We start from the raw sequence: 17,392 nt of genomic DNA on the forward strand, positions 1-17,392 counted from the left end.
TAATATGATGTGAAACAATGTGTTATGGTGTGGTATGTGGTATGTGGTATGTTGTACTATGATAAAATGAGATACGATGCCATGTATCTATATAATCTTAGCCAACCATAGTTTACGGCGGAATCAATAAATTTTCAAGTACCCATCATCAATCAAAATAATTTACAACCACACGGACATCAGCAACAGCCGCAGAAGCTACTTTAAATAGAACAAAAACACAGATAGAAATAGTTTCTATTAGAAATAATTATTGCGATGTATCCATTCAGCCTTAAGCCTTTTTAAATGATAAACTTATTTTTGTGAAAAAATAACCGAATTAAGACACTTAAGACCCACCATTTCAATACCACTAATACAGAAAGTTTTAATGCAAATTATTATAATCATTTATAAATATTATTATTTTAATATAATCATATTTTTTTTTTTTTTTTCTATTTGCTCACCCTTTTCAAGTTTAATCCAATGCAAATTCATTCTGAATAACATTAATAGGTAATAGTTGTACAGTTCACACCAAATAGTTTAGGAGAGTATTTCGTCCTCGGTCTGAGGAAAATAACAAAAGTAAAATTGTTGGATCTATTCAGCTTTATATGGAAGAGTAAATTGCTTTACAAACACAAAACCAGGAGATAACAACTGTTTGTGTTACTCACCCAGCCCTCAGGATACTATGCAGGCAACACTATGTGCAATAGATGTCTCCGAGTAGAAGTGCTAGCAGTTGAAAGAGCAAACGCCCACTCAACCTAACCCAATTTAAACTATTACGCAATTATGTCACCCAATCCTCCAAATTTTGAAAATGAAATAAAAGTCATTTCTTTAGTTATAGATTGTTAGTGAATTCTCTAATAGAAATATTGTCAAGAAGCGAACAATGCGTTTAAGATAAAAAAAAATATCTGCTGGTACTTTCATAACATCTACTTACTTTAGGAAGCCATGCGAATAAATTTTGAATGAACTGTTGATACATTTATTGAACAACTCCCTATATAACACCAATCACATTAGATGTAATTCAGATCCGTCTGAGTCTGAGTGTGTATGTATCGAACTTTTTAATACGATGCATCGATAGAGTACTTTTTGAAGTATTTCAAGTCTTTGGCCTACGTGGAATAGTTAAGAAATATACCAGCTACCGAATGTTCTATATAATATATAATATTTTTGTGATGCAGTTTAAAATATTCGAAGAACTAGCGAAAGATTAGAGGTCAAAGACATAGTTCCTTATACATTGTTGTAATATTTTAATTATTAAGGTCAGAACGTCCATTTAAAGAAATATGATTAGTTTTTAATTTAATGTTCTACTTCTCTTAAAAAGCACTTCTTAATAATATACTTTCATTAGGAAATTAAAATTCCTATTTTGTTTAATATACACATATCAAACATTGTGAGCACATGTGAGCAAACAAACAGTTATACTGTCATAACTACTTTATAATTCTCACGGAGTTTGATTTTTGTGTTCATTAAAAAGAAGTAGAGGCAATATAATGTTATGAATTTAGTTTAATATAAAATGCATTATTTGTATTTATTATGAATTTAATTTAATATAAAATACATTATTTGGACGGCAATTGCACTCTTCGCCTATTTATTGTGTAAAGTTCTACTTCTCTTAAAAAGCACTTCTTAATAATATGTATACTTTCATTAGTAAATTAAAATTCCTATTTTTTTCAATATACACATATCAAATATTTGACAGTATAACTAGTTTATAATTCTCACGGAGTTTGATTTTTGTGTTCATTAAAAAGAAATAGAGGCAATATAATGTTGTGAATTTAGTTTAATATAAAATACATTATTTGGTCGGTAATTGTACTCGTTGTCTATTTATGGTATAAACCTTGAAAATCTAATTATATAACTAACTATTTATAATGAATTGCATATTGTCCGCTAAAGAAGTAAATGAACAGCCAAGTGTTTTGTAGATATTACAAATATTGAAAAGATAAAGCATTTTATTTTCTCTGGGTATTATTCATAAGGCATCTGCTACGAATCGTAACTGTAAAAAACCTAACCTATAAGGTCTAGAAGGCATATTTGTCATTACCGAAAAGGATGGGATACATATGCTAAGGCGGTAAAACGTGAGATCGGCATATTGCTATGATTGTTGTTTTTGTTGTCGTTTAAGTAATACACAATGGAAATGTATGTGTGGCTCTAGTTTCGGTTGACTTCAAGAGTCAACCGAGGAGTCATTGCTGAAGGTTATGTTATATAAAGCATGAGTGTGAGTTTTATATTATTGGTATTATTAAAACATGAGTTTATTGCTAATTAGTGTTTGTATAATTGTCTACATTAAATTCTTATTTTGTATATTTTCTTGGGATCTATTTGTGTTATCATATATTTGTAGCAATGTTGCTGGTTTTCACAAATAAATATTCGCACGCTATCAGCGTACCAGACGTAATATGATCATCTTTACAAGCCTCTGTGTATGTTAAGGTTGATAAGCATTAATAGACATGCCACTGTGATAATGCTGTTGTTCCCACTGACGCAATATGAGTTATTATAAGTGATAACATATTTAATTCCAGTTGGTATATGACAAAACGTATATACTAGCTTGCTGAGCTAACTGCATTAAGCAGATATAGTGTAGGCTTAGGTAATGCATTCCCACAAGCGTCTTTAACGTTGAATTCTCAAGGTCTATTAGACAAGAAATCGTGGGAATTAGGTGAATTTCCTCTTTTATAGTAAGCGTAAATCTATGATTTTTGTATTAAAGCTTAAGAGTTTTTAATAAAAAATTAATTCAATTCTAGAATTCATTCCAGAAGTTTATTTAAAACAATTTCAAAGTTTAACTGAAGTTGGTTCAAGTGCCAAATTTAGTATTTTCAATAGCAACTGGTTCAAGTGCCGGATTCCTAATCATAAGCAACACTGAATCGATTCAGAGTCCACAACAAACGAATTATTGAAATCTTTACGAATTCGTCTTCACATTTAATTGAGCACCGAAAAATGGTACCGCATTCCGATTACGCCAAGTCTGGGTTCATTTTTGTAGCAGATTGATTAACAACTTCAGTTGGCATCGATTTCAAAGGCTTAGCAGGTAGTTGTCGGCAACTACATACCTATAGATCAGATGTAATTAAGAATCTAAAAAGTATATCATGCATTATTGTGCTTCGCGAATTTTTCTTGTGCGTCTTCAGGCATCTGACCTATCGGTAATAGTGAATGAGATATTAATTGCGGTCTATCAATTAATAGTTTGAGAACGGTAGAAGGCATATAATTCTTGTTGTACAGTTCAACGTGTTTTCCAGCTGTTTCTAGACTAAAATGTTGAACTGTTTCTGTATTTATATTTAAATAAAATGTTATAGTTTGTAATGCAATCGTGTTATTCCTTTATGGTGTCGTAATGGAAACTAACCTTACCTACTGTGAGTCGAGTTGCCCATTTATGAATTCTACTGAATTGAGCACTGAGTTGAATTGCTTCTCTATATATTATTTAGCAAATAATAAACTAATATATTCACTCGGTGTTTGGTATTTCATAGTATTTCATAGTTTGACGTCACTGTTATAGAACAGTAATAACAATAATAATTATATGTTGTTGCATAAACACATTTATGTACATATTTCAAAATCAATACGTTGCCGAGATTTCCCTAACCCATGAACCCATGAAGCTGATTTACTAACATTTCAGCAGAAGAATACGATTGTACGTTGCATGAGTTAAGCTCAAAACGATGTTCTTGTGATTAATACAATTTTAAGAAAGAGAATCAATCGATTGCTGTTATTACTGTTGATCAGAAAATCTCATTCCGTTGACCTGTAATTTTCGAAAATCTTTTGAGACTTATAAAAAGCTGTTCAGCTGTGATCAGTAGCTCCCAAGCGATCGATTTGTACGGTTGTTACTTGTTTTAAGTGGGGTTTCCCGTACCGCTCAGAGACATTGCAAATATCACGAAAGTGGTTTCAACAGTTTTTTGAAGTAAATAATTTATATATATGTTAATAATGAATTTATGCAATCATTTGTTTATTTTTAAATAAAACTGGCAAATATTTTATAAAAATGTGTGAGAAAAATTCGCTATTAATAGTTAAAAAAGGTCTATGATTTTCGACGGCGCAGTATTAGTGGATTTTAAACATTTTTATTGCTTAAAATAAATAAATACTTACGGCTTATACCAGTCAAAATATACTTACATATGAATTATTGAGACGAGGATCGACTCCAAACATAAAACGCATTGTATTCAAAATCGTATATATGTGAATTTATTCTTAATAATAATGTGTGTATATATATACAACTTTATAAACAAAGAAAGAGGACTATGGCGATGTGGATAGCATATCTGAGAAACTAGTATTCTTTAAAAATTTAGCGAAACCAGAATCGATGTTATGTGTACAATGAAAGAATATGATTTATTTCAATTATTAAAAATAAAATAAAAATAATTATTTTTAATTTATTTGATTTATAATTAACATATATGTAGGTATGTATGGTATGTACGTTTCTATGTAAATAGGGTTATCAATATGCCAATATGTATTTCACATAAATGAAACTTGGGCCCAATCACTTCGATGCAACGGATTAGGTTATCACCTAATCACAGTCTACGTTTGTCTTCTTGTGTCACATTTAATGGTAACAAGAATATGAATACGGAACAAAATAAATAAAATTTGACACATGGCTAAAAGAGATACAGTCAAACTTCTATAACTCGAAGTATCACTTTGCAAAGAAAAGATTCGACTTATGGAGACTTATGGAGTTAAAGGTTTTTTTTTGGTATTGTATGTAATTTGCTCTCTAAACCCTGTTGCACTCTATTTAATTCGAATAATAGAAATTTCGTGTTATTCAAGTTCGAGTTATGGAAGTTTGACTGTATTATAATTATTTATTATTGAAAAGAATCCTTATTGAATCTGTTACACATATTATTTCAACAACGAGTTTAAGTTTTCTCAGAACATAAACTATATTGCTCACAAAATAGTCAGTGAGATGTGGGTGGGACTCTACAGAAACCCCCCAGCTATCAAAGAGTAAAAGTGCCCAGATGCACTAACGCGGAAATGGCTCAACGTTCGATCCATAAACTTACAATACTTATCTGTGTTACTATCGTTAATGCTTGTTCGAACATTCGTAAAACATTTCAGCAATCATCAAGATAACTCGTAAATAAATACAAAAACAGGCTTTGACTATATCAACAAAAATGATGTAATGATGTTGTAGAATAGGATGTAGAATCTATATAAATAGATATGTATGTATTTTTAAATATATATGCATTTTGTGTTATTATAAACATATACAATTAATAAAATTGCTCTTACTACTTCCCTTCCCTTATCTTTTGTAGGAAACTGCACACACAATGGGGACAAAATTCTGCTTAATAATACTAGCATTTGTTGCAACAGCGTACTGTGCTGATAAACCGGATGTGGATAAACTAATTTGGGAGCTTTTTAATAACAAGAAGAATTCAAACAATCAAACTAAACCCGCTGCAGGATCTACATCAGTATTTACACGTCAACCTACACCCATACCTACACCTACACCCATACCTACACCTACACCAACCACTGAGGCTGAGCCTGCACTTACAATAGTATCGGAACCTAATATTTTACCTGACTTTACATTTTCAAGAGTATTTGAACTTGGACCTATACCTATACTTACACTTGAGACTGGTCATGTACCTGAATTTAGAACCGAGACCGAATTTGATTCTGATTCTAAGTTTAATTCCAACCCTGACATTGAACCTGGCGAGGAATGTGGAATTGGTCGTGCTTGTGTGCCTCGGGCTTTATGTCACAATGATAAAATTATTTATAATGGAATCAACGTAATAGAGCCTCGGATTGGTAATAATAAATGTACACTTTTTCACAAATGCTGCAGATTGTAAAATAAGTGAGGTCCATCGGTTATGGCAATCGTGTTAATTCTGCGGATTTTTTTTCGGACATAGTCACATAAAATTAATTTTAAAATCAAATATTTGATTTACTATAATTCAAATTTAAAAACAATAAATATAAATTAAATATAAATATAAATAAATATAAGTGTGTAGTAATAACATAAAAGTTGTATTTCTTTTGTCAAAATACGAAATATGAAAATATGAAAGAGAACACAAATCCGATTACTAATCTGTCCATGTTTACTTAACTTAAAGGTTCATGTGAGCAAGTGAGACACCGAATCTTTATTGCTGACTTTAAGTTCTTCAATTATTTTTTCTCCATATGTCCCGGTATCTTCCACACATGTGAGCAATCGATTTAACCTTTATATAACCAGTAGAACTTCTCTTCGCAAGAACGTACATTTTTCGATCCTGTCAATGTCAAAATATATCTCCTCTCTCTTAATTTCTACCATTGATACTAATCTGTCCATGTTTACTTAACTTAAAGGTTCATGTGAACAAGTGAGACACCGAATCTTTATTGCTGACTTTAAGTTCTTCAATTATTTTTTCTCCATATGTCCCGATATCTTCCACACATGTGAGCAATCGAATTAAACTTTATATAACCAGTAGAACTTCTTTCGCAAGAACGTACATTTTTCGATCCTGTCAATGTCAAAATATATCTCCTCTCTCTTGGATTTCTACCATTGATACTAATCTGTCCATGTTTACTTAACTTAAAGGTTCATGTGAGAAGTGAGACACCGAATCTTTATTGCTGACTTTAAGTTCTTCAATTATTTTTTCTCCATATGTCCCGATATCTTCCACACATGTGAGCAATCGAATTAAACTTTATATAACCAGTAGAACTTCTATTCGCAAGAACGTACATTTTTCGATCCTGTCAATGTCAAAATATATCTCCTCTCTCTTGATTTCTACCATTGATACTAATCTGTCCATGTTTACTTAACTTAAAGGTTCGTGTGAACAAGTGAGACACCGAATCTTTATTGCTGACTTTAAGTTCTTCAATTATTTTTTCTCCACATGTCCCGATATCTTCCACACATGTGAGCAAATTCGAATTTAAACTATTAATAAATATCAATAGAAATATATATTTCGCAAGAACATAAAATTGTATCGATTCTGTCAAAATCGAAATATAAAATCTCTCACATAAACTAAACCATTGATTACTAATCTGTCCATGTTTACTTAACTTAAAGGTTCATGTGAACAAGTGAGACACCGAATCTTTATTGCTGACTTTAAGTTCTTCAATTATTTTTTCTCCATATGTCCCGATATCTTCCACACATGTGAGCAATCGAATTAAACTTTATATAACCAGTAGAACTTCTCTTCGCAAGAACGTACATTTTTCGATCCTGTCAATGTCAAAATATATCTCCTCTCTCTTAATTTCTACCATTGATACTAATCTGTCCATGTTTACTTAACTTAAAGGTTCATGTGAACAAGTGAGACACCGAATCTTTATTGCTGACTTTAAGTTCTTCAATTATTTTTTCTCCATATGTCCCGATATCTTCCACACATGTGAGCAATCGAATTAAACTTTATATAACCAGTAGAACTTCTCTTCGCAAGAACGTACATTTTTCGATCCTGTCAATGTCAAAATATATCTCCTCTCTCTTGGTTTCTACCATTGATACTAATCTGTCCATGTTTACTTAACTTAAAGGTTCATGTGAGTAAGTGAGACACCGAATCTTTATTGCTGACTTTAAGTTCTTCAATTATTTTTTCTCCATATGTCCCGATATCTTCCACACATGTGAGCAATCGAATTAAACTTTATATAACCAGTAGAACTTCTCTTCGCAAGAACGTACATTTTTCGATCCTGTCAATGTCAAAATATATCTCCTCTCTCTTGGTTTCTACCATTGATACTAATCTGTCCATGTTTACTTAACTTAAAGGTTCGTGTGAGCAAGTGAGACACCGAATCTTTATTGCTGACTTTAAGTTCTTCAATTATTTTTTCTCCACATGTCCCGGTATCTTCCACACATGTGAGCAAACACTCTGTGCATGAGCGCTGCAGTTGTACATAAATTTTCACACAAATGCAGCAGAAACATTTTTATTTGTGATAAAATTTGTAAGGATTAAATCTAAAGACGTTCATTACAAATTCTTTATATTTCACTAAATTTCATGTTTTCCCTACTCTCTCCATGTTGTCCTGCTGGTGGAAATCTAGAAGTTGTTTATGGAAAATACCGAATATTTGTGGCTGCTTTTTGTTTGAGTTCGCCAGGTTTAAGTGTGTGTGAGAATTTCAAACAAGGATTAAAGTTACATTCGCCACAGCCGTACGTATCCTTTGCATAGACACACACAAGGATACTTCTCGAAGTCGTTACTTCTGCTCACACAGGCAGACATCCCCGTAAGCTTGCAAAAACTTAATACGAATGTTTTTCTATGGATTTTATATAAATTCTTCAAAATTTCATTTCAGTTTTTTTCGCATTCTGCGTTTGTTGGTATTTGTGCTATTTTCCTTATCCAGAAATTCAGATATTTCATTGAGGTAAAAAGCACGTAGATTACTAGCACACGGATAGATACACAAACTAACAAACTAACTAAAAACACATTTTATTCCATTTTATCTTACTTTACTTTATTTACTTTTATTTCATTTCATTTCATTTTATTTCATTTTATTTTATTCTCAATATGAACCACAAACAAAATGCAAACGAATTTTAAGCTAATATTGCAAAAAGCTTAAACTAAGTAGGAAAATAGTAGTTAAGAGATTTTGGGTTTAAAAAAATTACTGCTTAGGATTTTATAGTTGGTCAAGATACGTCATGAAGTCACTTTCGATCTAATAATACCTATATGCCAGCTCTTATCTCAATTGACAAAGTTTTGGTACCTCACAATATCGGAGAAAGTATGTTGCGTCCTTAGCATTATTAGAACAGACGTAACTATATCCTGAGAAAGTAAACAATCCTAATAATATGATAAATATATTTGTCAGATTAAATGAAACAATTTCAAAAGTCAGAACATCGCTAGGAAGCTATCAATCATATATTCACCTTCTGTTAGCCTATAATGTTAAATTTATGGCAGGACCGCCATATCATAATTAATTAATGGTAGGGTCGCCATATAATATTTACCTATAATTTCTAATGTAGATGTTTCTTTAATAGAAACTGAAACAACACATATGTACATATGGGTCCGACATTGAAAACACTCAGAACCTTATACTTAATATAGAACTTTGCAGAATATCTATCTATCTATATCTATATCCAAATATTTTTTACCAATATTTGCATGAATCTAGATAATAACCGAGTATTTGGTACCAATTTTGCTACGACTCGCTTCAGCAATTTCTCTAACTGTAGTCCTTCTATAGGCAAATATAATCAAATTAATATTTTCACTATTTCAACATTCCCTTACTTTTTAATCAGTTATAGTACCGATGACTGGAATATATCAATTAACTTTATTTTATTTCCGAATCACAAATTGAAACTTAGAGGTGCCGCCTTCAACATTATCAAGACTTCAGTCAGGAGATGAAATATGCACCGCCTGAAAAAGTTACTTCAAGGATTGGAAAAGCTACTTCAAGGTCCACTTTGTTGGCGGTATATATTTTGATACAATGAGTAGCATTGTTTGTTTCATTAAAGAATTCCCGTTATAGAATTTTTATCCTAATGCATATCTGTACCAAGTATCTGTATCTGTATCTGTACCAAATCACTTCCTCATTAAATATAAACACATTTGTAGGATTTGTAGGATGTCTTGAATATTACTCATTGAATGGAACTCTGAAATTAAAAACATTGTTAAGCTCAGTAATAATTTGGAGTGAAGTATAGTAAGGCACACCTACCTCATATGGCGCAATTAATTAAATAATTATTAATGCAATATTCCTGTTATTTCAGTAACCAATTTTCTCCATTATTTACGTCTATTATTTTATTTAGTTTTTGTTTAATTAAAAGGATTATAAATCTGATACAGAAGCTGAGCAATTATTTTCATTTTAAGAAGTTCCATAAAGACAAACACCGAAAAGAAGTCAGTTTACTTGTATGGCATGATTGAGACGTTGCAGTGATGCCGGAGTGATGTGAGGCCCTCAGTTGTGTTGCAATTAAAATTAATGAAGTGCCTGAAAATTTCAATTAATTAATAACCATAACAAGTAGTGACCACAAAGAGAAATATTACACCGATTGACTTGCCAACAGCACCGTTATCGCTGTCATCGCTTCTTTGTAATTATCGCCGTATTGCCCTGTAACTTTGACTTTTAATCTGAGCGCTAACATGTCGCCAACACATCGCCAGCTCCAAGAACTTCAATGGCTCGTTGCTGGAGTCTGTGTGCCGCACTCTTATTTAACTGCAATTGGACGTCTCCACTTGCATGTGATTAATTTAATTTTATTTAAATTGAAAGAAAAACTATTTCAAAAACGGTTTAAATATTAAAAAAAAATATCCCCTAAAAAAAATTAAAAATAGTCGATGACCTTGCAAGTACCACTTATGGTAAAATCGGAATACTTACTGACTTACTTACTTAGTTTGCCACTACAGACGTGGGTCGTCCTTAGCCGCGTCGATTAGCCTCCGCCAACTACTCCGAGTAGTTGCTTGCTGTCGCCAGTCAGTAGCACCGAGCACACCCAAATCGTTGGTCACCTATATATACTATATGGTCTATTCAATAATTCACTTAAATAGAAATAAATTTTGAAGCTAAATATTTCTAGGTACACTATAAACTAATTTAAATTTGGTGAGTTATTTAAAAATAATCTAAGATAAATACATAATATTTTGTAGACTGGTGGCTGACACAACATGGTTCAATAATATATATCTTTTCATCCCAATCGTTCTTTTAGCACTTAAGACATATTCTTTCACATATGGTGTGATCAATGACTATAGTTCCCACATGTTATGTAGGACTCGAGATTTTTTTTTGTAGTGTGAAGATAGAATGCTTTATGCATCGTCAAACCAACCATCGCCGGAATGGGGTATTCAAGTCCTACTTTGTAGTATGTACGAAATAAAACACCCCCTCTTCTGCTGCGGAATTTCTCTCCCTGTGACTGCTTTCGCATTACTTCAGGGAGGAACCCCTATAAGTTGGCCGGCCATCCATGCCACATAGTTCACTTTATCGCAATTCTCTCCCGCTTGAACTGCTTTTTTGTTTCCACTTTTGATTTTCTAGTCATAAATTGTAATATAAACAGTGCATATTTTTGCATTTTAATACGAGTATGTTGGCAACACTGCGTGGTCATGTGTGATTGACACTAATTACGTGAGACGACACTTGCCGTAATTGCATGAGAGGACATAAACCGCGTGCGAGTGCCGCCGCTCGTGTTGCCGCATATGCAGATTAATGCTGTTAATAGCCATATTTTGATGTTCATGAGCACTAAAAACCACACATATATCCAAAGACATACATTCGCACTCTCAGATGCAAATGCAAATGCAAATGCAGATGCAGATGCAGATGCAGATGCAGATGCAATATACCGTATATAAGTACCCATAAATTAACACGTTTAAATGGTACATAAACCTTACAACTACAACAACAACAAGAATAATGCAAACAAATAAGGTTAAAACATTTAACACTTTTAATCACATTTTCAAAAAACAAAAAAAAAAAAAATACAATTAAAACAATTAAGTCAAATTTATTTTTGTTGTAATTGAATTCTGGAAGAAGCGGCGAATCGCTTTCAAAGTGTCTTATTTGGAAATGACGAAAATTTATGTTGCGGCAACGCAGTTAATAAATTGCGATGAATTCACTGACAGCCCCGGAGCCTTTCAGTGCTGCCAAACGCTGGAATAATTGCTTCGATGCGCCACGTGAAGATTTAATTACGAAGCCGAAGCAACAACCGATGCAAGCTGCAATTTGCATTAATGACATTATTTGTTCTTTGAGTATGCAAGTGCAAGCAAGTGCATGCAGATGCATGCAAGCGCATGCAAGTGCATAAAAACGTTGTCTAATTTTTCAAAAGCAGAGGCGCTCCGTCCTCCCAGAACCGCAGCAATTAGCAAATTTTGATGTCACGGTACGAGAACCTTCAGGGCATGCACCGTATTTTATGATTGTTGCAATTGGAAAGCATGGCATGGATTGCACCGAAATCCTTTCCTTTTGCTGAAAATGCATAGAAAAAAAACAAAAACAACCATAAAATTAGAACTCTGGAAATTTTGAAAATGTGTGAAACTTCAATGAAAGCAATTTCTTTAACTTTTTCCTAACTCAGCATTAACAGCACGAAATGCATTGCAGCGAATTGCAAATAGTTGCAGTTTCACTAAAAGTTCAGTTGGTCCAGTCAATAGGACATCGTCGCCCATTTTTTACAAGTTTTTCTCTTGTTTTTGTTTTGTTATTTTCTTCTTTAAACCCTTTAAACCCTTTAAACATGCAACAAAAAATGATTTGTTAAGTTTGTGGAGATGTTTGTAACAGAGAGACGAAAATATCAGTAACCCTAAAAACCCATACTCGTACTCACATAGCTAGCAATGTCTGCTTTTCTAGTTTTCTAATTTTCTTATTGTCTCTCCATCTGTTGTAAAGGAAATTAGTCTAACAGTTTTTGGAATCCTGGATTAAAACTTCTTGAACGAGACTATCTTATACAAAAATTCAAACGGTTCAAAATTTATTTAAAATAGTACGGTGAGTTCAAATTTAATGAAGAAATGAAAAAGAGAGGTAGTTTTTTAGTCATGATTGATTTGGTGTGAGCTACAGACTACATGTTCTAGTACAAGTACTAGATGTACTAGTAGTTCTAGATGTCTAACATGTCACGGTGGCAAGCCCGACTAGACTAGTTTGTCCTATCATTCGGTTTAAATCTACCACCGTACAATTTTAGGCATCTGTAATCGCATCAACATCAACAACACCGATAAAATGTACTCTTTCTCAAACTAGGGAACGGTGGGAGTCGAGATCTATGACGGTTAGCTTTGTAGTTATTATTAGTGTTGGTGATAAATACCGAAATAAGTTATCGAATAATATGCTTATAACAACGCCAATCTGATTCTTGCAGTCTCTTTCAAGCTGAGATACGAGTATATGCTGTCCAAATAATAACCAGACTAAAATTAGTTATTGCTACTCGATCATCGTATATCACCAACAAATAAATCAAGAACTGTAAGTGGTAATACAAGATCGCGATAAAAAAGTAGACTTATATCATCACAGATTTTCACAGATTGGGTTCCTGGGAAAAGAAAACCAAATGTAACAAATTAACGTATGAGATAACCAGAAAAGACTCCGAACTGATCATAAATAAAAGACCACTCGCCCTAATATTTGAACTATCTTGATAGATTAAACATAGATTAATATAAATGCGAATTTACGATTGCGGTGATGAATGCGTTATAAACTAAACGCATAGGCTGCGAGGATCTTAGGACACTTTGGCCTAGATTAGATAGGGAAAAAACAAAAGATCTTTCAGATCTTCTTCAGTACACTTACAATACTATTGGGAATAAAAATGAAATCAATTAGTAAAAATGTTGTTGTAGTCCCCAATGCACGCTCAGATACCAGCTCTTTCACCATCCTCTCTTTTGTTTTTGAACCATAGCTGGCATGCTAATAATTCAAATATCCTGTTCTAATCTGAAAATCCTTTGTTAGGGAATTCCTGTTAAGTCTTTGTGAAGGGTATTTGAGCTTTGGCAAAGGTGAAGCTATCTTCTACTCTGTTTTTGCTGGATTTTAATTTTGCTGGGTTTTTTGGAGCACAAAGCAAAGGACTTTGTTTTTCATACGTGTTTTTAGCATTAAGTGCAATGCATGTACACTTTCAAAGGAGTTTAAAAATGATATGCAAAAAGGATACGTTGTATGAAATGCAAAAATGAAATATTTTAAAGCTGACTGCGGAACTTAAAAGTACACATTTCCAATATTCAATTTAACAATTCTTTACAAACATATTTTTGCCTTAAACAAATTCTGACGCGGATGGAGAGCAAAAAATTTAAACAAAAGAGCCAAAGAAAAATACAAATCCTTAGCATTGCAGAACTTTAAGCTACATTTTTTAAAAGAGGAAAATAAATGTCCTTGCATGCATTTTTGCTAAGGATTTTGTTCTTACTGCAGTTACATGTTCTCTGTGGCTATGAATATTTAAATTTTTGAATTTATAAAACTTGTCTCCTTTGCCCTTTTTGAACGTTTTTCCTTTCGAAACTTAAATGGTTGGGTGGAAAAAATGAATACCGGAATGAATTTAAAATATCTTCAAGGAATGGGCTTCATAATAATTTATAATTTGAAATTGAACTTATACATACTTAGATAGTTGGCGTAACTCATTCTAAACTAAATACTTAAATATTGTTGAAATGTCTAACGAGATCCTAGTCCTGGAAATCATACAGTAATATGTAAATATATTTATCTTATCCTAGTGAAGTTTGGAAGGTTCCATTCCGGAATACAAAAGTTACAATACAAAGTTAAGACTTCAATACCTTCCAGTTTTCTAGAAAAAACGTAAACGTAACTAGTTCATATATAAAAAAACTACATCAAGTCTAAAAAGATAAACTGGCACTACGGATACCTCCTAAGTAATGTGCTAGAAGCACACATCCATTATTATATATTGTTGTGAAGTAGAAGTCATAGAAGTTAAGTAGCAATTGAAATCCTATTGGTTTATCGATCGATGCTTACCAAAATATTTAATCTACGATTCATAATTTCAAGCCCCAAAATCTCCAATGATAGAGGTCATTATTCATGTTGAACTGCAGTTATGCTAACTTCATTTCTCTCTTGTCCAAAAGTAATGGCAATTTTTTGTACGATTCTGAATAACTCATCGAAAAGTCTATTTAAATTTAGCAAATCCACCAGTGCTTCCTTCGAAATGCACCTTTCAGCCCCAACAATAGTAAGTGACTATATCGTATGATTTAATTCCAGTAGCATTAAACTCATTAATCAACCAAGTTATTTAAGATATACCTATTTAATAAGATAGGATGGTGTTCTAGTTTGGTTTCACTACAGTTAATTCATTCACTAAATGAATTACTTTCGTTACTTAAGTTAATTAATAAATCATTTATCATCATTTATCATAAAAATCAGATTAACTCATAATTATACAACATTTCAATCTAATTCGATTATATTATTCTGAAACCGTTTTACAACCACTTTACGATTTTCGCGGTGCCAGGATTTGACGATAGCTTTTGAAAAATTGAATTATGTGTGAAGTTTTTTCACTACAGTATCACCAACAAAGCTGATTCTCGAGATATTGGGAAGAGTGAAAGAGTATCCCTTTACATTAACCACATAAGCCAAAATTAGTCGCAATATCTATTGGCAACTAGTGTAATAATTTTTTCCCATTCATCACACAACCAGAAGCTGATCATCTGAATAATCAAGTTTTCTCCACATTAGAGAATATTGCAAAAGCCTGCTCGAAATAGAGTCTACTTTAATCAAATTTTTTTCAAAGAGGTTTTTTCGAACAGTAGTGAACTACAACAACGAAAATTTTATTTTTTATGTTATTTTAATTAATTGAATTTTTGGCTGACCATACAGCTGTTTCTAGTATGGCCAAATACCCATCACCAATGGTCTTGGAAAAAATTCTAGTATTTAATTATTCGTAAATAATTATTTTTTTGAGACTGCAAGTACCAGGATTCGAACTTCGGACCTGCCAAATGTGAAGATCAGAATCAGCGAATCAACTTTATTTTTAAATTACGGCAACTTGGAAATAATTATCGTGCCAAATAGATTAAATTTTTCTTGAATATGCTGCAATTGGCATTCAAAGTAAACAAAAGTTCTTAAAAGAGATTTTCCAGTAAAATTAATTTATTTGGAAACAGTTCTCTTCTGACTCTACACTACAATTTGATAGGTTTATTATATGCTAAATCTTCTTCTTCTTCTACTTCTTCATTCCAGTATGTTCCCAGGGGAACATTTGGCTATATGCGAAATGAATGTTTGAAATCGTTAGTCGTGGTGTACAAGACGTCGATATGAATCACTTAGACGACTTCTATGTCAAATTTTCATTGGCTAATAAATATTTTTGGGAAGTTAAAATTTATAGAGCAGTCATAATTAATATTGATAAGGTACTTTAGACTCTTATCTCTCATCTGTAAAAAAATAAAAATTATCCATAAATGGAAGTAATGCAGCTATTGAAAATTTGGTTTTCTTTCGGCTTTATCGACATTAGGAAGTATGGAGTATGAGGAATGCAGCGTTGACTTGCTTGCTATCCGAATCGACTACGACTACTAGAAGAGATCCAACCGGCTGACAACCGCTAGTACAAGTCCATATAAGTTTTTTCATACACCTGCACTGGGGAACTGCATGTCTTTCAATTTCACAAGTAATTACGATGTTGTGAACAGTTTCAGAGTTAAACAAACACACACGATTATCACACCTTAACAACACTTATTCGAGCCTGTGGCAACTCTTAATGACACAACCTCATGCAATGACTGTATGTATTAACACAAAACAAAACGGCACACCATTGAGCTCAAACGGCGGCTTAGCAGAGTTAAGAAAAAATTTTCCGGATTAATTGTTGTTGTTGTTCTTGTTGCATGTTTGCGACTAACAAGGTTGGCAACGCTGGCAAGGCTCGCAACGCTCGCAACGCTGGCAACACTGGCAACACTGGCACCACAGAATTTCTTTTTGTCTGGAGGAATTGAAAAGTACACTGAATATATATAAAAAAGAAGAAGAGTACATGTAATTTTTTAGTAATTTTTTCAAAGGGTTTCCCAAATTTTCTTTGTTGTTTTTTTGGAAACACATTTTTAGGAACATTTTCTGGTGATTTATAAGGCCAATATTTCGTAGTCTTAATTTTGCATACCATTATGTTAACTCACAAATACTCGTAGCAGTGGGAATGCTGGTGGCTGCACATTGGCAAACGGTTCGTTTCACGGTTGCAGTTTAAAATTATGTTACTTCAGCGGTGCATGTGCCGCGTGTGGGAGACTGGCGGCGCACTTCCCTTAAAATTCATAAAAGTATCTGTGTGGCAAATAAATTTCAAATGATGCTTCTTGGATGCAGCAAGAAATGGTGGGCGTTGAGGGGCGTTTGGCAGACATGCTTTGCAAATTGATTGCAAAAACGAAGCGTTGCAGTGCAAATCGAATATATTGAACGCAAGTGTGCAAGTTTATGATGTGCACAAAGCAATATCGTCATTATCATATTC

At 32.8% G+C, this 17,392-nt stretch overlaps 1 protein-coding gene across 1 annotated transcript; it reads left to right on the top strand.

Moving 5' to 3' along the window:
• The first annotated feature begins 3,909 nt into the window (after positions 1–3,909).
• On the top strand, positions 3,910–6,112 carry LOC119689474 (beta-mannanase/endoglucanase A-like). The gene is made up of 2 exons (XM_038104307.1): positions 3,910–4,027; positions 5,433–6,112. The coding sequence occupies exon 2, from the start codon at positions 5,448–5,450 to the stop codon at positions 5,991–5,993; it is 546 nt and encodes a 181-aa protein (XP_037960235.1). The 5' UTR covers positions 3,910–4,027; positions 5,433–5,447; the 3' UTR covers positions 5,994–6,112.
• The last annotated feature ends 11,280 nt before the right edge of the window (positions 6,113–17,392 follow it).

The sequence above is a fragment of the Teleopsis dalmanni genome, chromosome X (genome assembly GCF_002237135.1).
Source record: "Teleopsis dalmanni isolate 2A chromosome X, ASM223713v2, whole genome shotgun sequence".
Classification (NCBI taxonomy): domain Eukaryota; kingdom Metazoa; phylum Arthropoda; class Insecta; order Diptera; family Diopsidae; genus Teleopsis; species Teleopsis dalmanni.